The following is a 23,463-nucleotide window of genomic DNA, read 5'->3' as shown; positions in this document are numbered from 1 at the left end:
AACAGAACATCCATGCTGCAAGGATTAGCTAAACCAGCAAAGATATTAAATAAAATACGTATCATTAACCATCAAATCAACTTTCAGTCAATTACTACTGTCAAGACCAAGAAATAAACACGTTGTTGAAGACTAGGGGTCGTCAAGGAAAATTTTTATGGAAGAGATAAGCTTTATGATAGATTTTTTAATATTGTAATATGTTAGCAACCACTTGGCAACACATGTGTCAGGCACTACATGAAGTTTTACACACTTTAACTGATTTTAACACACAACCCCCTGAAATGGGTGCTATGATAGTTTCCACTTACAGAGGGCTGGGAATAGGCAGTAGAGGTATAGGAGTGTAAGGAGAAAGCAGGATACAGAAACATAACCTAGGAGAATTTGAGAGTGGAGTAGGAAAAAGCAGTGTGACCTCAGGAAATGCTACTGCTTTGATGGAACTCATAAATTAGAGTGAGGTCCGTTCTCTCATCAAAAATGAACGTTTCTTTTTCATTACTGGTTTGCATCAGAACACCACTAATTCAAAGACAAAATGGGAAAGAAAAAGACTCATAGAAACATTGCCATTGCTGGACGTGCGGAGTCAGCCAAGCCTCCAGGACTGGCCATCCGATCTACGGATGTGGTGGAATTGGCAAACAAACTAAGGAAAAGTTTAAGAAGGAGGCTGCCGAGCAGGAGAAGGCTCCTTCAAGTGCACCTGCGTCTGGGGCAAACTGAAAGCTGCATGAGAGCTGCAATAACTACTGCCATCTCCCTGCAGAAGTCCGAGACCAGCAAATACAGTGTGACTATCATTGGTGGCCCAGGACACAGAGATTTAATCAATACCGTGATTACAGGCCAAGCTCATGCTGACAGTGTTGTCCTGATTGTTATGGCTGATGTTGGTGAAGTTGAAACTGGTATCTCTAAGAATGGGCAGACCATTGAGCATGCCCTTCTGGCTTAAACATTGGACATCAATCAGCTAATTGTTGGTGTCAACAAAATAGATTCCACTGAGCCACCCCATAGCCAGAAGAGATGGGAAGTAATGTTAAGGAAATCAGCACCTACATTAAGAAAACTGGCTAGGGAGTAGGAATTATATATGCAGTGGGGGAGGGGTGTGAATTAAGACCATGACAGGGAAACCCACAGAGACAGCTGACCTGAGCTTGTGAGAGCTCACAGACAGACTCCAGCTAGGAGTTGGCATGGGACCGGCCTGGACTCTCTACATGTGGGTGATAGTTACATAGCTTGGTCTGTGGGGCCCCTAGCAGTGGGACCAGGGTCTGACCCTGGCACATGAGCTGGCTTTTTGAAACCTATTCATAGCCTATGATGGGATGCCTAATTCAACCTTGATGGGGGAGGGGGGGCTTGGTCCTTCCTCAACTTGATATGCCATGCTTTGTTGACTCCCATGGGAGGCCTGCCCCTTTCTGAGGAGTGGATGGGGGTATAGAAAGGAAGTGGAGAGAGGGAATGGGAGGAGAGGAGGGAGGGGAAACTGGTTGGTATATAAAATAAATGTAAAGATTAATTTTAAAAAAGAAAATTGGCTACAACCCTGACCAGTAGCATTTGTACCAATTTCTGGTTGGAATGGTAATGACGTGCTGAGCCAAGCGCTATAATACACCTTAGCTCAAGGGACAGAATGGCACCCAGAAGGATGGCAGTGCCAGTGGGACCACACTGATAGCAGCTTTGCAACTGGCCCTCCAGGATGTCTATGATATTGGTGGCATGGTTACTGTCCCTGTGGGCCAAGGGAAGACTGGTATTCCCAAACCTGCAGGATGGTTGCCTTTGCTTCAATGTCACAACAGAAACATGGTCTGTTGATATAACAATGAGACTTTGAGTGTTCTCTTCCTGAGAACAGTGTGAGCTTCAATGTCAAGCATGTGTTTGTCAAATATGTTAGACACGGCAATGTTGCTGGTGACAGCAAAAATGACGCACCAATGGAAGCAGCTGACTTCACGGCTCAGGCGATTATCCTGGACCCCCGGGTCAAATGAGCCCTATGTCCCTGCACTGCACTGTCATATGGTTCTCACAGATTACAGCTTGCGGAGTTTAAAGAAGAGTGATTGCCGTTCTGGCAGGAAGCTAGAAGATAGCGCTAACTTCATGAAATGTCTAAGGAAAGGAGCATGGTGTTTGGTTTTTTTTTGTTTGTTTGTGTTTTTTGATTTTGGGGGGTTATTGTTTTTATTGAACCATATTTTTTTCCACTCTCCTTCCTTCCTCTCCTCTCCCCTTCTATCCTTGCCCATGCAAAAGGAGTGTGTTTTACGGACCATTTTGCGCTTGTGCATGTGTGAGTGTGCACACATGTGACAGTTTTATTTTATTTATTTATTTATTTATTTATTTATTTATTTATTTATTTATTGGTTTTTCGAGACAGGGTTTCTCTGTGGCTTTGGAGCCTGTCCTGGAACTAGCTCTGTAGACCAGGCTGGTCTCGAACTCACAGAGATCCACCTGCCTCTGCCTCCTGAGTGCTGGGATTAAAGGTGTGTGCCACCATCACCCGGCTTTTTTTTTTTTTCATGTGACAGTTTTAATGAAAACAACTTGACAAAAATCTGTGACAGAATTTTGAGACCCGTTTTAAAATGAGAATTTTAAACCAGTGGCTCTCAACCTTCCCAGCGATGGAGCCCTTTAATGCACTTTATCATGTGCCCCACCATAAAATGATTTTCATTGCTACTTCATAACTCTAACTTTACAGTTGTGACTCATAATGTAAATATCTGTGGTTTTTGATGGTTTTCGGAGACTCCTATGAAAGGGTCATTCAACCCCCAAGGGGTTGAGAACTGCAGGCTGAAAAACCACTTAAACAAAACAAGTTTAATGAGAGAAAACAAAAAGCTTTTGTATAGATACAGAAATGCTCTAAATGTGGAGGCAGTCAATATTAAAATATTAAACCCTGTACCTTGAAGACAGGCTTCATGGTTAAATATAGGCTGATCAGTCATAAGGATATAAAAAATAAAGGGACAGAAATGCATGTATAAGCAGAATACACTTTCTTCAACAGAAAGCAAGACAATGGAAGCAGAGGCAGGTGGATCTGAATTCAAGGCCAGCCTGGTCTACAGAGTGAGTTCCAGTACAACCAGAGCTACACAGAGATATCCTGTCTCCAAAAGAGAGAGAGAGACAGAGACAGAGAGGGAAAGAGAGAGAGATAAAGAGACAGAGAGAGACAGACAGAGAGAGACAGAGAGAGACAGATTGGGGAGAGAGAGAGCAAGCCAGCTAATGATGTCACCATATGCTAACGTCCTTGGTCACCCTACTCTTAGGACAGGATGAACATAGAGTGCACTCACCCAAAGCTAAGCATTTCAGACTCACTGGGAAGAAACTGGGTTGTCTCTTTGTTTTTAATTATTTATTTTAATTTTTTGAAACTGTAAGTATATAGTTTCCCTCTTACTTTTCATCCCTTCAATCTCTACATTATATTCCTCCTTGCTATCAAATTTGGGGCCCCTTAATCATGGTTGTTATATGAAAATGTATTTCTAAATACAACCTATTTAGTCTGTAGTTTTTTAGAGCTGGCCATTTGGTACTGGACAGGTTATCTTTTAATTAGAAGGATTTATCAAAGTGAGTCTTGACTATCAACTTGAAGAGACAAACCTTTGGCTGTGTCCATGAGGTCAGTTTCAGAGACATTTAACTGAAGTGAGACCTATCCTGAACGTGGGGGACACCATTCCATGGGCTGGGGTCCTGGGCTGAGTCAAAGGGACAAGCAGGCTGAGTACCAGCTTCACTGACTGCCACGCAATGCGACCAGCTGCCTCCCTTCCTGCCACCATGACTTCCCTGTCATGATGGATTGTACTCTCAAATGTGTACCAGATCAGCCCAGCCTTCCTTAAGTTGCTTTGATCAGAGATTATGTCACAGCAATGAGAAAAATTACTAATATGTTAAAACTTCATAGTGATCCAATTCCTGCATATCCAACAAATTATATATCATGTAGTCTGTTCCTATGACAACATATCTCTGACTTATTAAGCTGGCATTCAGTTTCCTAAGCTTGATTTATGTGAAGTTTCATTATAAAAACAATGTCAAAATTGTATTTCTCAAAAATCAATTTTCTGAGAGTGGATCATTGATTTAGGGGATTCACAAGGAAAGCCTATTAAACTAGATGTCTCTACACACAGAAATATAGTTACCCTGAACTACATAATGAGAGTAGACAACAAGAAGACCCTAAAATCTGAAGATGATAAATAAGAAAGGGAAACAACCAAATGTTCAGGTAAATTATTTTTTCTTTTACTTACTTATTATTTATTTATGCTTCAGTCTGAGTGTAGTTCATGTATGTGAGCATGTTGGTGAGGGCCTGAGAAAGGCATTAGCACTCCTGAGGCTGGAAGTACAGGTAGTCTGTGAGTGCTGGAACCCAGTGCAGGGCTCTGGAAGAGTGGTGAGCACTCATGCCTGCGACATTGTCTCTCCAGTCCCTTCTTATATATTTGCTGAGAGAAGAGTTTCATGTGGCCTAGGCTGGCCTCCAACTTGCTCCTTAGCCAACTGTCCTGGCCTCTACCCTCCCAAGTGCTGGGATTCCTGAAACGTACACCATAACTGGGTTGTGGTGCTCAGAATCACACCCAAGACTTTGTGTATCCTAGGCAAGAACTCTACCAACGGATTATCTTCAGTTTTCAAACTATACACCACTATCACTCATGATGAGTGTAATCACAAAGAGGTATTATATAAAATATTTTGCAAAACTGTAAAAGCATATGTTGAGTTACTCATTTTATGTCCTGTAGGTGCTTTTCTATGACATTCAGCAGACGAAAAAGTGTTGCTATAGACTAGATGAGAAGAACAGAGATTTTCATACTCTCATACTTTACAAGTAGGCAAAAAAAAAAAAAACATAGGGCAGCAAAACATATACTACTTGGTATATACTTTAAATTTTCCTAATCCACTCAGCAAATGTTATGTTAGAAAGAAAAATGGCCACCGGGCAGTGGTGGCACACATCTTTAATGGGAGGCATAGGCAGGGGGATCTCTGTGAGTTCGAGGCCAGCCTGGTCTACAAGAGTTAGTTCCAGGACAGGCTCTAAAGCTACAGAGAAACCCTGTCTTGAACAACCAAAAAAAGAAAAAAGAAAAATGGCCAATGAACAAATGTTTAAGTCTGGTTTATTAGTGAAGTATTTAGTATTCTAACATTCTTCAGGGCTAGATAGATGGCTCAATGGATAAAGGCACTTGCCACCAAGCATGACAACCTAAAACCAATTCCCTAGATTTACACAGTAGAAGAGAACAGACTCCTGCAAGTTTGTACACTGTGACATGGGCACACACACAGTCAATCAACTTGTGTACAAAAGGTTACTAATGTCTGCAACTTACTTTAAATACATCAGTATTAGAGATTAATAAATTAACAGATAAACGGAGATTATAAAATTAGTGTACAGACTATAAATAACTACAACCAACTACTAAATGCATAATATAGCTACTGAGAATAGGATGTCTATTGTGTACCCTTTCAACATTTTAATAGGTACTTGTAATGGTCTTGTCCTTTCAGGGACAAGCCCCGCCCACTTCACTCCCTTGTGCCCACAGAGGCAATTGGATTTTTCTTCTACTTCCAACCTGCTTGCTCTCTGCTCATCTCTCCTCCAAAAGAGGTGGCTGTGGTCTCCTCTCCTCTCCCCCCATTTCTCTCTCACTCTCTCTTCTCTCTCCCACTCCCCTTCCCTCCCCCCTCCATAACCCACTAAGCAAATACCCACTCTGCATGGCATGCCTATTCATCTCTGTCTCTCACCTGCTGCTTCCCGCACACCTAGGACCCACAGAGGCCTCGGGTGGTGGACCCCTTGCCCACCTGCTGCGGCCCCTCAGGGACCTACACCACTTTTATCTAAACCATTGCAGGCCTACCATTTTTTTTAGAAATACGATCTTTTAGAAATTTTTCATGTATCATATGACACATGAAGTTCAGCAATATCAGAATAATACAATTCATTTCAATCATGTTACTAATTCAAACTCAAAACAACTATCTCATTAAACTAAGTTACTAGTATCTAGATAGTCAAAGATTTGCAAAATAGGCATCATAATACTTACATTGTGACTATGGCAAAATCCAATTCCATTAATAATCTGAAATAAATACTTTTGAACTACTTGATAGTCTAGTCCATTTGGAAATACTTTCAAGTCATCAAGAATCGTGTGGTCAACAAATTCAAAGACTAGGTACCAGCGTTTTTTCTTCTTACATACTTCCAACAGATTCACCAAATTTTCATGCCTCAGTTGCTGTTATAAAAAATGCAAAATAATTTTAGAAGGCCAAGTTATGAGCAATTAACTTCTCTCTAAAAGATGCTAGCATGAGAAAAACGTAAATGCAATGCATATAGTGCATATTGTAAAAGAACAGTTGAGCTCTAAAATAGCAAAGAGCATATTGTTCCTCTGCTCAGAGAGCATAATAAAGTCAATGAGAAAAAAAAAACATTAAAAAGCATCCTCAGAACCGAATGGCACCAAAGATTAACAAGGGAAGGGAGACAGTAACAACCACACAGACACTTGCTGGAAAGAATCTATCAGACAAAGAAAGAATTTCATTAGGTAAAAAATCAGAAATTACAAATTTAGGAAAATTAAGGTTAACAGAATTCAATTCTATACTCAGCCCTATGACACAAAGAAATGATTAGGAACCATGGTGGATTTCTGTTACCCCCTGCAAAATCCTGTCCTCTCCCCTAAATGAACCTCTTACCATTAGCTGCTCCAAAAGTATTATATTACCATAAAACTAAAAACATGCAAGGGCCTGAGGACACAGTTCAGTAACAGATAACTTAACCAACATGAGCAAGGTCCTGGGTTCATCTCTAACATGAAAGAGGAAGAAAGGGAGGGAGGGGCAGGAATTCCAAGATCTGTTCAACAATGCTATGTGAAAAGAGTAAGAAAAATGGCAGATTGACACTCATCAAATATAAATAAAAAACTGTTACCACCTTTAAAAGGGAGAAACCACTAAAATATGTGATCAAGTAATAAGACAGCCATTCAAATTGTATTTAAGTAAAAAAAAAAGTACAATTTTGAAAATGGGCAATTTATCCGTTTTACACAGGAACAAACATTATACACATAGGGGCATCATGGCTATGAAGCAGGAAGCAAACATTTTATTTTATTTTTTGAAAGAGTATCTTTATTACATAGGTCTGGTTATCCTGGGACTCAGTACACAGACCAGAAGGCCTCAACTCAGAGAGATCCGTCTGCTTGACCTCTGGAGTGCTGGGATTACAGGCGTGTGCTACAGTACCTGGCTATGTGCTGTAGGAATTCCTACCGCCAGCAGCCTTTAAGTTACAGGCCCACTTGGGCATGGCCTCTTATACTATATACGCCAAGGTAAAGCATGCGTCCGGCCTCTCTTTCGGTTCCTGTTCCCCACTTGTGCAGAGGACTGTCATCTGTGAGTCTACCCCTAAATAAATAACCCTCTATTGTACTCAGTTCTGAGCTAGTGTGGAATTTCTTTTAAGCGTCTGTCTTCAGCTATAAATCTTTATTTTTAAAAGTGCAATAAAACAGACAGCTAACTTAACTTTTCACGGGAACACTGAGACAGCAGAACAGTGGAATCAAATTTAGAAATAATGTAATTAACTCAAAGAATTCTATTTTCTGTGGATAATTTTTTTTCAAAAACAAAGTAAAACAAAAATATTTTTCATACTGACAAAAATGGACAGCATTTCTTGCTAACAAATCTGCTTTAAAGAAAATAAATTATTTCAGGCAGAGATTCAAGTAGCCTTGATCCTCTTGGATCAGCTTCCCATGTACTTGGACTATAAACACGTACCATCACAACTGACTGAAGTCTTTTTTGTTGTTTGTTTGTTTTTGTTTTCTATTTTTTGTTTGGTTTTTCAAGACAGGATTTTTCTTTGTAGCTTTGAAGCCTGTCCTGGAACTTGCTCTGTAGACCAGGATGGCTTCGAATATATACACAGATATAGTCACCCTAAACTATATACTATAACATAACTACATAATGGAAATAGACAATGAAACCCTAAAAACTGAAGATGATAAATAAAAAGGGAAATAACCAAGTGTTCAGGTAAATTATTTCTTCTTTTACTTATTATTTATTTATGCTTCAGTCTGAGTGTAGTTCATGTATGTGAGCATGTTGGTGAGGACCTGAAAAAGGCATCAGCACTCCTGAGGCTGGAAGTACAGGTAGTTTGAAGCCACCTGATGTGAGTGCTGGAACCCAGTGCAGGGCTCAGGAAGAGTGGTGAGCACTCATGACTGCCAGCCACATCGTCTCTCCAGCCCCTCCTGCCTCTGCCTCCTGAGTGCTGAGATTAAAGGCATGCGCCACCACTGCTTGGCAAAAGATAATATTAAAATATCCCAATAAATGCCAACTATGCATATCTAACAATACAGAGAATTAAAATACATAGAGGTAATAACATATCTCTCTTGTAAGGAGAAAGGGATGAAAAGGAGGGAGTAAGTACCATAACAGGGCCCCATGCCTCAGCACAGCTGACTCCATGATGGAAGTACCATTCAGGCTGTAAAACTCAGCATGTAGACAGCACCACCTGCCAAAACTGAAAGGTCTAATCCATACAAGTCTATAGTTCTAGGAAAGTCTCTAGATGTACTAACCTTGTTTGTTGGCTCTGTAGTTCTGCTCCGTCTAACTGCTCTTGTTAGCTGAAGTATGTCAACCCAGGACATGGCTTTTGAGCTTAAAAACTCACCCTCAGAAAGGCTTGGGTTACACTGGAATCCTGAACACCCATTACAGTTGTCAGCTGGCTAATAAAGTCTTTCCATAGGCTTAAAACCATTCCCAAACCGTCTTATCTGGTGACCACCCCATAACAAGTACATTTAAAATGTCTAAGAATCTTCATTGCAAAAGCAGCTATTCGGGGGCATTAGTAAGTTAAGGTTGTATAGTGTTTCATATAATTGCTGAAACACTGGCAAAAGAATAAATGATGAAAGACTTGAAAAACAGTATAAAAGACAACAGGAAGCTAACAAATAGAAATCTACATACATCACTAACAGTATTAAGTGTCTTTTTTGTGAAAGCCATGTATTTGGTTTAGAATGAGTGAGCCTATGAAGTATACAGCAAGCAAAAATCAAAGAACAAATCATCTGCCAGCAGATGGTCAGAAACAGCAGAGAGCAAACCATCTTCCAATCGGGCACTTCCAACATCAGCAGAAACTGGGAGCCCAGCGAAGGCAGCCAGCTGGAGTTCCCAACTGAGAACATTGTTCCGTGGCCATATATGGATTATATTTCATAATTTAAAAAGCATTTTAAAAATACTACAAAATGACAACTCAATAACCGGGATTAATGACCCACGGAAGAGAGAATCTGTGAATTAAATGAGGAATCATAACGATTGTTGCTCAGAGTGCACAGTGCAAATGCGTGATGGGAGCTGCAAATCAGGAGAGACGGTAAGGAGAAGTTAAATATGCTAATTGGAGCCCAAAACACTAGAAACATCATAGTAGGGGCTGGACAGATGGCTCAGCAGTTAAGGCTGCTCCTCCAGTGGTCCTGAATTCAATTCCCAGCAACCACATGGTGGCTCACAACCATCCACAGTGGGATCTGATGCCCTCTTCTGGCATAAAGGCTTACATGCAGTTAGAGCACTCAAACTAAATAAATAAATCTTTAAAAAAGAAGAAAAGAAACATCATACTAATACTACCCAAAAGGGGATGTGGGGCTTGAGATAACTCAGGTTAGAGCACTGACTGCTCTTACTGAGGATCTGAGTTCAATTCCCAGCACCCACATGGTGGCTCACAACCATCTGTAACTGCAGTTTCAGGGACCGTCTTTCTTCTGGCTTCTGCTGGCAACACACACACAAACACACACACATGGTGCAAACATACATGAAGGCAAAAACACATACATATAAAATAAAAATAAATCTTAAAAAAAAACCCAAAAACACAAACAAAGAAAAGCACACTGGGCATGAGTGCATGCCTTTAATCCCAGCACTAGGGAGGAGAGGCAGATCTTTGTTAACTGAGGGCAGCCTGGTCTACAAAGTGAGTTCCAGGACAGCTAAGGACAGAGAAACCTTGCCTTGGAAAAAAAATGATAAAAAAAATTTATAAAAGCTCTCAGGATCACTTGTTTTCTCAGCAGGGGGCAGGTGACAGCCACTGACCAGAGGAGGTGTATGGAGCTTGCTGGTTGGTATTCCTATGAAATGTTATTTGTATGACATGTGTTTATATATGTAAGCATGTGTGTACAGGAATCAGTTTTTCTCCTTTCACCATGTGGGGCCTGGGGATTGAACTCAGGTTCTCAGGCTTGGCAGCAAGCACCTTTACCAGCTAAGCCATCTTACCCATTCTAGAATGTTTTGATGTTCTCTTTTTCTTTGTTTACATGCTGGTTACAGGATCTTATTCAGGTTTGGTTTTGTTGAGACAGGGTCTCACTATATAGCTCTGGCTGTAGACCAGGTTGACCTCGAACTCATAACTCAGAGATCTGTCTGCCTGTGCTTCCTGAGTGCTGGTATTAAAGGCATATGTCACCATACCTGGCCCTTATTCAGGTTTTTATTCTTATGATATATATTATCATATACTTTTAATGCTTTTAATGATTATATGTCAACAAAAATTGAGAGAAAAACACCCAGACATTGGACTGGCAAGATGGCCAAATCCCTAGTAAAGTCCCTGGGCACCGAGTTTCTAATGAGTTTTCTAAGTAGGCATCATTTCATGTGTTGTCACGACTTGCTCCTGGAAGAAATCACACATCCTTTGTGACTCTGCTGGGAGAAGAGTCTGGAAGCTTGTCCTGGGTTTCCTCAGAATTTCAGTCCTTGCTACTTTACCCCATGCTGGTTTGCATTCCACACTTCCCAAAGCCATTGGTACAGCTCTATGCTGAGAAATGAGCCCTGTTCTTGATGGTCTTTGGGACCCCAGCACAGGTGGTAGGTAAGAGGGTGACTGACAGATGCAGAGAAACGAATATTTTAAGAATCATTTACATTCACTATATAAGTGGATAATTGTTTGTTTCTTATTGCCGAAAAGAAAAGAAAAGAAACTTATCCTTTGCATTTGGGGGGTTGTCGTTGTTTGAGACAGGATTTCTCTATATAGCCCTGGCTGTCATGGAACTTGCTATGTAGACCAGGCTGAATAAAAGAGTATTTTCTCTAAATTTGCCAAATACAAATGGACTGGATATTATAACTGTAATTCTTATTTGATAACTGTTTTTGTTGTATATAATTTTACTATGTTAAAGTCAAAACCTTCCTTTTTAATTAGACATAAGGGGAGAAACGCTGTGGAACAATCTTTTTGTATACTGTGCATATGTGTGGCTTTCATTGGTTTAATAAAGGGCTAAATGGCTAATAGCTAGGTGCGGGGATGAAGTCTCAAGGAGACACAGAGAAGGAAGATGAGCAGTCTGTACTGAGATAAGTTACTGACCCATGATAGAGCACAGATAAAACATATAGGTTAATTTAAGTTGTAAGAACTAGTTACTAACAAACCTACGCTATCGGCCAAGCATTTATGATTACTAATAGGTCTCCATGTTGTTTACTGGTGAGACAGCATCCTGAAGAAAATCCTCACATACAGTTGTTGTTGCCTCTTTTGAGAGAGGCTTTCTCTATATGGTCCTGGCTGTCCTAGAACTTGCTATGTAGACCAGGCTTGCTTGCAACTCACAGGGACCTACCTGCCTCTGCTCCACAAGTGCTGGGACTGCAGGCATGCACCAAGTTGGACAAATATAAAAACGCAGGGCTAGGGAGACACCTAATCAGCAAAGCACAGGAGTCTGAGTTTGATCCCCAACCTGCATGAACACCCAGGCATGACACATGTGCTGGGAAGGTGAAGACATGAAGACCGGGGCTCCCTGGCCAGAGAGTCTTTTCTACTTGGCAAGTTCCTGGGTAGCCAGACACTGAGCAGTATAACACTCAAGGCTGTCCTCCAGCCTCCACATGTACATACACACATGTGCACTTCCCCCCCACACACACATTTTCCTGCAAATGTGACACGACCTTGAACAAGAACCAGGTAATCTTCAGTTCAATGCATGCACTTACCTTTAGTAACTTGATTTCTCGCATAGCGATTTTCTTTACCATTTTGTCATCGTCGCTTTCTAAGAACTTCTTAATAGCCACAATTCTTCCGCTGTCTTTGTTCCTACACTTCATCACCATTCCATAGCTCCCTTCTCCAACCAATCCTAGGTTCTCATATTTTTCCATTGTAATTTAAAACCAGTAGGAATTTTTCTTGCTGTGGAAACCAAAGCATAGCATTAACAATGCTAAGTGAGTCCATTTCCTCCAGTCTCCCAGCAAATTCACTCTTGGGAAATTGTTTCCTTTGTTACAGCAAGTCACTAGGTTCACAGCTATCTGTAACCTACCACAGTTTCTTACCATTCCCACACTAAGCTAAGCATTCAAAATGTTTATGTAATTTAAAATAAACAATGCAAAGGAATCAAAACCACTAACCTTACATTTTAGATTGTATAAGTTCATATTAATAAATAAATTTATTTTTAAATATGTGAAGCAACAAGCTATTGTTCAAAACACGTTCACAAAGCACGATCCTTTTCACTTAGAGATGAAAAGGGCACAACTGAATTTGGTTTTCATGAAAATCAAAATTTTTATTCTGGGACTGGAGACAGCTCAGCAATTAAGAACATGTACTGCTCTCCCAGAGGACCTGGGTTTGGTTCCCAAAACCCCCACAATGGATCACAGTCATAGCTCTGGTTTCAGAAGACTCAACATCCACTTCTGGCCTCTATACGCATTAGGCACAGACATGCATATTGGTGCACATACGTATGTGCAGAGAAAACATTCATACAAATAAAATAAAAATAGGTAACTACTGGACATGGTGGTGCACACCTTTAATCCTAGCACTTGGGAGGCAGAAACTGGCAAATCTCTGTGAGTTCGAGGCCAACCTGGTCTACAAGCAAGTTCCAGGACAGCCAGAGCTAAAAAGAGAAATCCTGTTTCCATACACTGAATCAAGGCTGAATCTTTAATAAACTTTCTCTGCTTTTTTCCTTTTTTTTTTCTTTTAGTGCACTGGTGTTTTCTTGCATGTGTGTCTGTGTGAAGGTGTCAGACCCCCTAGAATTGGAGTTACGGGTAGAGTGAACTGCCATGGAGATGCTCGGAATTGAGCCCTGGTCTTTGGAAGAGCAGTCAGGGCTTTGTTTTGTTTTGTAGACCAGGCTGGTCTTGAACTCACAGAGCTCTGCCTTCCTCTGCCTCATAAGTGCTGGGATAAAGGTATGGGCCACCAACGCCAGGTTCCAGCCAGAGCTCTTAAGCTCTGAGCCATGTCACAAGTTCCTTCTCTGCTTTTCTTATATACTGATTAAATTACTATATTAGACTTAAATTCTGTACCAGGATTCTTTTATCTCATTATAAGGCATTTTCTGAATAAAGTCAATCATAAATGGAATCTTCTTATTTTATCAATAATTGATGAAAATCCAGTAATCAACTTTTTCCATATTGCATGATTTAATACAGAAAAAAATCATTGTTTTTAGGCTGGAAATGTTGCTCAGTGGTAGAATGTGGGCTTAGTATGGTGTAATATAGTAATATTCTATATACTATATAGAATTTATTTGACTCTGCCTCACAAGTGCTGGGATTAAAAGAGTATGCCACCATGTCCAGGATAAATTTTATTTGTTTTTAAGTCTGGTTTTTGAAATTTAAATTCCAGTAGCCATGAATAAAAAACATTGCTTCAGATCCTACTTTGGTTTCTACAGGGGTTTGAAAGGGCTTAACCATTAGGTAAGTTTATATTCAAATGACTCATAGTTGGATTTTTAAAGCCTGACCATACAAAACACCAAACTTGTGAAACAAAAACGATTCTTTCCTCTTAATACTGATGGAGTCCTATGGCGATCTGAAGCTAAAACTGTAAAGACCACTGACGTTTTAGTGCCTTTTCTATCTGCATATGAAGAGCAAAGGGAAAACCAACAAACATACAAAAAATCCCATTGTCTTTTTATTCTAGGAAATTACAATAATCCAAAGTATATATTACATTTCCAACTCTTGAGGTTTTATGAGATAGAGATGAGGGAGGAAGGGAGGGAGGGAAAGAGGAAGGGAGGGGAAGAGAGAGAGAGAGAGAGAGAGAGAGAGAGAGAGAGAGAGAGAGAGAGAGAGAGAGAGAGAGAATATTAACCCAGGCCTCCAACAGGTTAAGAAGATGTTTTTTTTTTTTCTGCCACAGAACGACACCATCCAGCACCCACGATTTGCAAACTGCAAACTAGAGTGATGGGGGAATGAAAGCAATCCCCATGAACACCAAATCCAAAACCCTTCACTAGTTTATTTCGGTTTGGGTATCAGACTCTACAAAAACCTACTTCCAGTGTCCCAGGCACTGGCTTCCCATATATTTGGCATTTTAAAAATCTCTTTAATTTTAATTACTTTTTAATAAAACGTCTATATTTGGAAAACCCTTCTAATGCTTAGTGTTTAGCCTTCCATGAAGTATATATTATAAAGGAGCACGCTTTAGGTTAGTAATGCCAATAATACAAATAGCTGGAAACTATATCCCGGACTGTTTTTAATCATACTGTAATTGGCATCCTAGATGTTTGGAGATGCAAAGCGAACAAAATAAAAATTACTTTAAGCATGTCTACAGAGCTCTGAAACATATCATGAGCTAGTATCATACAATCTCCAAGTTCATTCTCCCAACCAACTGCGCATGTGGACACACTACACTGAGCACATCTGCTCGTTCAAGTGAGTCTGTCTACAAATACCTTAAAAGTATCACGGCCTAAAATACGCCTTGTTTCCTCAGTTATTTATAATCTATGTTTGTTCTTGCCTTCCATTCTTAAATCTATGACTATCACGTGGCACACAAAAAGGGAGCCTGGTACGATGGCACTACAGTAATCTAGGATCTGTGCCATACAAGCATACTATTCAAATATCACCAATTTTCTTTTGTTAAAAATCAGACCGAAATCTTCTATAGATAAAAAGAATGAGATAACAGGGCTTTACAAAGTATTATACTTACTATGTCTTCCAAACCCTTCACATGGAAAGAGCCAAAGGTTTTCAACTTGGAAACAAATTGGAGGTGATATGCATCTCGCTAGCAGATCTAAAAGATGCTGACTAGCAAAACTAGCAATCCCAGTATTGGGATTTTCTCTGCGGACGCAGTTACTGGTCCTAGGTGAAGCAGGTAGGGAGGCAGATTGGCTTCTGCCCTCCGCAAGCTCACGCTTCCGAGGACCGCGGGCCGCATGCTGCCGTCGTCAAGGCAACAACCTCACTCGGTCCCCAGCCATAGGCAGTCTCCAGAGAGAGGAAGGGCCGGGGTCAGAATGCGTCCGCGACAGGCGCGGACACAAGCACCTGTCACGGCCAAGAGCTGCAGTGAACTGAGCTAGGGAAAGAGGGCACCGCCTGCCAACAGCCCTGCGGTCCGCTCAGCTCCGGGCAGCAGCACCACTCCAACCAAGTAACCCTTGGGCGAAGGCGTTGGCCACCCAGCTGCAAGGGGGCGGCTCTCACCCGCCCGGGCCCGCCCCGCGAGAGCCGGAGCCTCCCTGATTCTGATTGGTGGGGCGCTGTCGTCAGGCGCTATGATTGGCTCCGCGCCATCCCGCCCCGCCCCTTCACCTGGAGTCCGCAGGTTCGGTCAGGTGACGCCCGCGTCTCCACACCTACGGGCTTAAGTTTGTAGGGACCTTTCCGCCCGGGCCAGACCGCCTCTGCCCTCAAGGGATCGCTGGTTCCTCGAGTGGCCACGAGGCGGGCGAAGGTGGCGGTTTTGGAGGACTGAGGAGACCGTGAGAGGTGCCTACCTTACCCGCCCGGGGCGCGGCGGAGCGCGGGCCCCACCCAGGGAGGTTCCGCCCAGTCGCGATTCCTCACTTCCTTTCGGTTCCGGGAGGTGGACCGAGGCGCTTAGTAGGTTGTTTAGCAGAGGCAGGTAAAAGAGGTATTTGGTGAACAGCCTTGACATGAAAAAGGACTCTGGGGACGCCAGCATGCTAGGGCATGATTTGGGGTAGAGCCCAGAATAGACACGAAAGGATGGGTAAGCTGAAGCTTAAAACTTGCCTTCCTTATGCCTGAAGAACAGATAAACCATGACTGGGCAAGATCTGTAGACCATCATCTTGCGTGTGCTGACTCGTACAGGAAGCAGGGAAACGGGGGCTCTCCCTCGTTTTTAACTGACTGAGACTGTAAGACCAAATATTTTTACAATAGCCATACAATTTGTAATCTTATTTGGTTTCTAAAGCAGCTGGAACCAGGCAAGTATCCTGATACCAGGCATGCCCTAACCAGCAACCTGGGGTCGTTCTTGCATAGTAAGGTGTAAGAACAATTCTTTTAGAATCTCTTCTTCGGTTGGTTCTGCAGTAATCTCCCAGTGCTCAGTTACTTACCTTCACCAAGCTGCTTAAAATCTAGTTCGCGAACCTACAGTTTTGAGGACCAGCCTGGGGTTATGGAAATCGCCTTTTGGGGACAACCCGAGATGAGTCGTAATGTAGTCATGAACTGTGATCAAGCTAAAGATATGTCCCATCTCTTTCCTTTAAACTGTAACAAACATGAGCTTTTTAAAAAAATATTTTGTGTGTGCTCTGGCTCCATGTGTGTCTGAGCACCATTAGTGTGCCTGGTGCCCATAGAGGTCAGGAGAGGGCGTCAGACCCCCTGGAACTGGAGTTATAGCCAGCTTGTGAGCTGTCATGTGCATGCTGGGAATCAAACCTGGGTCCTCGGGAGTGGAAGTGCTCTTAGCCACTGAGCCATCTCTCTAGCCTCTCATAGGAATTTTTATGAATAAACTGAGGTTTGTTTGGAATAGGAGGCTCATAAGTACTTTACTTTTTTCCAGCCTTACAAAAGGGAACCTTTTCAGGGCCTTCGAAGAGGCCCTGAAACTGAAATAACCCTTTGGTATCCATGGGAACAGAAAGGATAAAGGCCAAAAGTGAACAGGTGATACTTCTTGAGAAGCATTTTTAAAAAATATTTATTTATTTATTATGTATACAATATTCTGTGTGTATGTCTGCAGGACAGAAGAGGGCACCAGACCTCATTACAGATGGTTGTGAGCCACCATGTGGTTGCCAGAAATTGAACCCAGAACCTTTGGAAGAGCAGGTAATGCTCTTAACCACTGAGCCATCTCTCCAGCCCCGAGAAAGCATTTTAAAACAATGCAAGTGGAAAATAAGTAAAGGAGATAGAGGGTATTCAGGAAGTCCAAGTCCCTTTGGAACCTGGGAGAACAGTTCCAGGAAGGGAAGGAAGGAAGATTACATCCTGGGTCAACCCCATTCCTGGAGAGAAGAGAGAGCTTATGAAAAACAAATGGGATTCTTTGTTTTCTTAAACAGTAAAATAACTGTTATATTTATTTATTTCAAACAGGAAAATGTGAGCTAAGGAGGCAACGTGAAGAATTGGTGAGATACCAAGTGTAAGGGTGCATTAGAACAGAGAATAAGCAGAGAACATGTGCACGTTAGCTAGTCTGGGTCTTTAGTGAAGTTCATTCTTCTAGTAAACCTGGTTTTGGGCAGCCTGACTTGGTAGTGAGAACCTTAATCCCAGGTAACCTACCAGCCTGCTATGTAGCAAGTTCGAAGCCAGCCAGAGCTACATACTGAGACTCTGTCTCAAACAAAACAAGGTAACTAAAATACTGGTCAGACTAAAGCTCAAGAATTTCTAAGCTTAAACTCCCTCAGGTAGGTAGTTCTAACAGTCACTCAAATATGACCAGAATAAAAAGTCCTATGTGCTCACCTGAACCTGGATACCATGAATTTACAGTGAAAACTGACCATTTGACAAGCTCAAGGGCAAGAATGGAGAAATGGGTATGTAATACGAGATGATTAAACAAAGGAACAGAGAACAGTGGGGAAAGCCTGGTATCCAACTAGACAATAGATAAATTATAATGGCTAGCTGGTAATTTGAAAATGAAGAACTGGAGGGAGTGACTATAACTGTGGACAGGACAAGAGTAATTTAACAGGGACAAATAAGAGACAAAAAATCAGAAAAAGCTGTTTGTGAAATCTTGGATATGACACAAAATAATTGATCCACAAGGGTAAAAATTCAGATGTGAGGACTCAGCGCAGCAGTAAGGCCATTGTCCAGCAATAACAAACTCTGGCACACAAAATAATAATAACAAAAAAGGAAGTATATAGTGCTTCCTTTGGGTAGCTGAAGTTAAGCAGAAAGCGTATTCTAGTTCAAAGAAAGAACAGTAAGAAAAATGCCATTAACATGAACCACTCACAGTAGGAAAGCCATAAAATGGCTCTTAAAATTAAAAAATCATCAGAATTAGTGACAGTGTTGAAAGGAAAACACTGTGGAGATGCCCTGAGGTGGAGCCCAGTCCTCCTGAAATGGCAATGAAGCAGAGCTGTAAATGGGTGGAGGACTGTAACAACATAGCAGTTCTCTTTCTCAATACACACCCAAGAAATTACCAGCTGCAGTCACAGAAAAGCTTCTATTTCAACACTGGTGCTTGTGGTGTTGACAGCAGCCAAGAGGAAACCCACATGTCCATCAGCAGAGAAACCAATCTGTAAGGACTGAGGATGTGGTTCAGCATTTTCATTCCCTATAACAGTGGTTCTCAACCTGTGGACCTTGGCCCCTTTGGGGTTACACATCCCTTTCATAGGGGTCACCTAGGACCATCAGAAAACATATTTATATTACAATTCATAGCAGTTGCAAAATTACAGTTACGAAGTAGCAATGAAAATTTTATGGCCAGGGGTCACCACATGAGGAACTGTATTTAAGGATCACGGCATTAAGAAGGTTGAGTTTAGGGGACTTAAAGATTTTCACCTTTAAGACTCTCTTTCAGGGTTCAATTAAAGATGCCACAGACAGCAAAAGAGGGGCTAGAAATCTGAGGGGTAGGAAATCTCACAACAGGAATCGTCCATCTTTTTCTTTTTTTTCTTTTATTTTTTTCGTCCATCTTTTTCTTTATTCTTCTTCCTTCTCATTTCTATCAATTCTCCTTTGCTCTTTCTACTACATCATTCTACACTGTCCCTTGTTCTACCCATTACAAACGTTCCCAGTCACATGCATCCTTAAAACCAGCAATTCTCCAGCCCTAGCAGGTTCCAGGGCCAGAATTCTTTTGCCCCATGGGAAATCAGATTAAGGGTTTTCACACACACACACACACACACACACACACACACACACACACACGAGTGGCTAGTACACATTCGGTGTACTACTTAATGGAGAAAGTTAAGGGAATTAAATCAGGAAATTCTAGAGGGGAAGATTAGTATGCTATGCTGCATTATTAGGTGATAGATAAAAGAGCTAAAAGGTTTACTTTCAGTAAAATTGTGAATAGGGCACGGATTGTATCGTAAATCAGTGTGCCACTCCTTTTCTCCCAGTACGTATAGAGGCTGCCAGGTAACTAGGCAACCTAGGGGAAGCTGGCGGCTCTTGACCGGATAGCACATCACACCAGACACTAGCTACTACTGCCGCAGGTCTGGAGTTAACTGCTCTAAACGAAGAGACCCAGGCCTCTAAATTATCAGTTCCGGGCTACGCTGTTATCAGCTGTTCTAATTGTGGGTGTTGTGGGGTAAAACCAGAGCAGCAGCTTGGGCAGGTAGTCTGTCCTTGGAAATCTGTGACTATCTTAGATGGGATGCTCTTTGCCTGGACCCTAAACTCTGACGAAATGCCTGCTGATAAAGATAATTGCAGGAAGGCAGATCTCTGCACTTAACCTGGAGAGAGGAACAAGACTTAGCAGTGGGAAACTGTTTTCACTAAACAGTTCTGAAGTGTGGGAATTAATCCCCAAACATGTAACAAAAAGGGAGCTAGCACAGCAAAGTCTACAGCAAAGGACAGTCACTTTATTCACAGAGCCTTTACCTGAGCCCTTGGTCCTGATACATCGCTCATGAAAAGACGGCTGAACAATTACTGTACAATGTTGCAGCTTGTAGCAGTTCCACTGTAATGGAATATTTTCCAACCATTCACAATGTAGATGAATCATAAAAATACTAGAAAGGGAAGATGCTACACAAAATGCTACTCAGGATTCCGTTTTATGTGAAATGTCCAGCATAGGCTGACCCACAGGAACAAAAGATGGTAGCCATGAGTTAGACCATAGTTGTTCTCAAGCTGGGAGTTCCAATCCCTTTAGGAATTGCATATCAGATATTTACACTACTATTCATAACAGCAGCAAAAATTATGAAATAAATAATTTTATAGTTGGGGGTCACCACAGCCTGAGGAACTGTATTAAAGGGTCGTAGCATTAGGAAGGTTGAGAACCACTGACTTAGAGGTACATGGGAAAAGGAAATAATCACTAATGGGTATAGGGTTTCTTTTGGGAGGTGATGAAAATATTCTGAACTTAAGACAGTAGAGATGGTTATATAACCTTGTGAAATCAACAAGAACTCAGTTGTATACTTTTAAACCAGGTGACTAGAAGTCAATGTGATGTTCAGGTGGGTAAGGTACTTGTCACCAGGCCTACAGACTTAAGATGGATCCTTGGGATCCAGGGGAGGGGGGGGCTGACTCCTGAAAGCTACCCTGACGTGCAATAAAAAAAATTCTTAAAGTGATTGCTAGGCATATAAATTACCTCTCAATTAAAAAAGAAACTAAGAATTACCCATCTCCCCAGAAATACTTTTAGTAAATTTATAAATCTTAAGCTTACAGTCCTCACACTGACAATTATCTCTATTAAACTACTTCATAACTGCCATCACTATACATCTTGTCACGTACGAGAGCCATTCCTTGCTTCCCTACCCTTACCCCAAGGCCTCTGCAGCTCCGAGAACCTGATTATTGAGAGGTTTTGGTATTACTCAAGTCATCAAGTGAACAAAAGGGTTCTAATATCTTGACACAAAGAAGGTTCTGTTACAGTATACTGTACCATAACTATGAACACAACACACACTATTACAAACTGGAGGGCTGCTAGGCAGTGATGGCGCACGCCTTTAATCTCAGCACTTAGGATGCAGAGGCAGGCCAATCTCTGTGTTTAAGGCCAGCCTGATCTACAGAGCAAGTTCCAGGACAGCCAGACTAACAGGGATAAACCCTGTTTCTAAAAACCAAAAGAAAATGGTGGATTTGAGTCCAGTAAGAAAAAGAGGGGAGGAAAAATAAAAACAGTGTGACTCATTTTGAGGTTCTTTGACCTAAAGAAGAGTTAATTCTGCTCTCCATCTACAATGATTTCACTTATTAAAAACTTAGGGCTGCCCCAGGAGAACCAGCATTGGGGTGAGTTTCTGGCCCACGGCGCCAGCCAGGGACGGGGATCTCGGGGGTCCCTTGGCCTCCTGTCTTTCTTGGGCTCTCTGCAGGACCTCTATTCCCCGGTTACTGCCTCTTTCTTCCTGGCCCACCCAGCTTCCGTCCAGAGCCCTCCCCACTTGCCCCCCCCCCGCCCTCTTTTGGCGCGTGGCATTGGGAGCTGGATCCCAGTCCTCGGGGCGCCCGGGCGGGCTCCACTGCCTTTGTTTCTATGGCCTACCTGCACCAAGGAGAGTAGGCGCTTTGTTTGCGAGCTGCCCAACCAGCACGGAGGCCTGATCTCTCGGCCCCAGGAGAACCAGCATTGGGCTGCTGGATTCGGTTTCGGTTCCTGTTCCCCGTTTGTGCAAAGGACTGTGATCTGTGAGTCTACCCCTAAATAAATAATCCTTTATTATACTCAAAAAAAAAAAACTTAGGGCTAAGCATAACGGCACACACCTTTAAACCCAGCACCTGCAGAGGCAGGCAGACCAAGTTCTAGGCCAGCCTGGTCTACACAGCCAGTTATAGGAGAGGCAGGGTTACAAGACAGACCCTGTCTCAAGAAGTCAGGCATGCAAATCAGAGGTAGAGGCAGGATTTCTGAGTTCCTAGCCAACCAAGTCTGCATACTGAGATCTGAGATCCCCACCTGTGCCCACACCAAAGGCTTGTTAGATCTGCAAAGGGAAAATCCTCAAATACTAAACTATGTGGAGCTGTTTTTTTCCCACTGATAACAGGCCTCACACATAATCCTCCCTTTAATTTCCTGTAGCCTCTAACCCCATTCTCAAGCCCATTTTCAGAAAAGGGGGCCGGACAGGTGGCTCAGCAGTTAAGTACACTGCTCTTCCAGAACCCACAGCAGCTCACAGCTGTTTGTAAAACCAGTTCTGGGGCATCCAAGAGGGCAGTCTTTTGGCCTGATGGCACCAGGCACACAGTAGCACACTGACATATAAGCCAAACACCCATACACATTTTTTTTAAATTGCTTTTTTAAACTTCAGAAGACAGAATCAGTTTCCATTCTTACCTGCAGTCCTCTTAGGCTTCAGCCATCACTTCACCGAGATGGCTGTTAGCAAGCCACTATATTCTACCTGCTGCTGCCAGTTATCCAGGGCACATAACCTGCTACTCATAATCACCTGCCCCTCTCCTATCCCTTCAGATGGCTTATTTCTCGCTGTCAATGAGTTCATGACAGACTTTCATGGACCCAGACCCGGCCCATAAAAACATAGCAAGGCCCTTCATGTGCTATGCTCTAAAGCAATCTCAAAGCTGCCCTACACCTACCTAGTAGACCCTCCATCCAACTGTTCCTAAAAGACGGGGAGGCCAGAGGCAGCTGCTGCACCTCCACTCCCCGACAGGGAAAACTGGTTAGGGTCTGTTACACAGCTGCTCTGCAGTAAGGCATTTGTCGTTCTGACTTCTCCACAGCACTCAGCACAACCGCCTATTCTTTCCCAGGACACCACCAGTCCTTGTCCTCCATAATGTCCCAGGGTTCTCTGCCTCCAACACCTGCACTTGACCTTTTAATTATGAGAGGCTGCAGGAGCTTAGTGTTCGGCCTTTTCTGTACTCTTCCTAGATGATCTCATCTAATCCAGAGGTTGCAAAAAACACTAGGCACAGAGCATTTTAGAATTCTAGAATTAGTCAGAAGTAAAGCACACACCTTTAATTCCAGATTCAAGACACAGGGAATTTGAGACCAATTCGGCCTAAATAACAAGTTCCAGGCCAGTCAGGACACCAATGTGAGACCCTGCCTAACCAAAAAAATAAAAATTAAAATTAAATAAAAAGCCAAATTAGACATTTGGCTGATGC

General features: G+C 42.2%; 1 protein-coding gene and 1 pseudogene across 2 annotated transcripts in view; one reads left to right on the top strand and one right to left on the bottom strand.

The window, feature by feature from the left end:
- Cdkl2 (cyclin dependent kinase like 2) overlaps positions 1-16,140 on the bottom strand; it is a 46,857-nt gene extending 30,717 nt beyond the window's left edge. Inside the window, exons 1-3 of one of the 2 annotated variants that reach the window (XM_075942934.1) lie at positions 15,287-16,140; positions 12,262-12,460; positions 6,177-6,371 (exon numbers count right to left, since the gene is read on the bottom strand). In XM_075942934.1, the coding sequence (XP_075799049.1) occupies positions 6,177-6,371; positions 12,262-12,429 (363 nt within the window). In that variant the 5' untranslated portion in view covers positions 12,430-12,460; positions 15,287-16,140. The remainder of the gene's footprint in view (positions 1-6,176; positions 6,372-12,261; positions 12,461-15,286) is intronic. The other variant, XM_075942935.1, reaches the window with a different exon arrangement.
- LOC142832919 (elongation factor 1-alpha 1 pseudogene) lies at positions 545-4,934 on the top strand (annotated as a pseudogene).
- Positions 16,141-23,463: the final 7,323 nt, after the last annotated feature.

This window comes from Microtus pennsylvanicus, chromosome 12 (genome assembly GCF_037038515.1).
Source record: "Microtus pennsylvanicus isolate mMicPen1 chromosome 12, mMicPen1.hap1, whole genome shotgun sequence".
NCBI lineage: Eukaryota > Metazoa > Chordata > Mammalia > Rodentia > Cricetidae > Microtus > Microtus pennsylvanicus.
The sequence above is the reverse complement of the archived record's forward strand: the minus strand, read 5'-3'. Positions and strand labels throughout refer to the sequence as shown.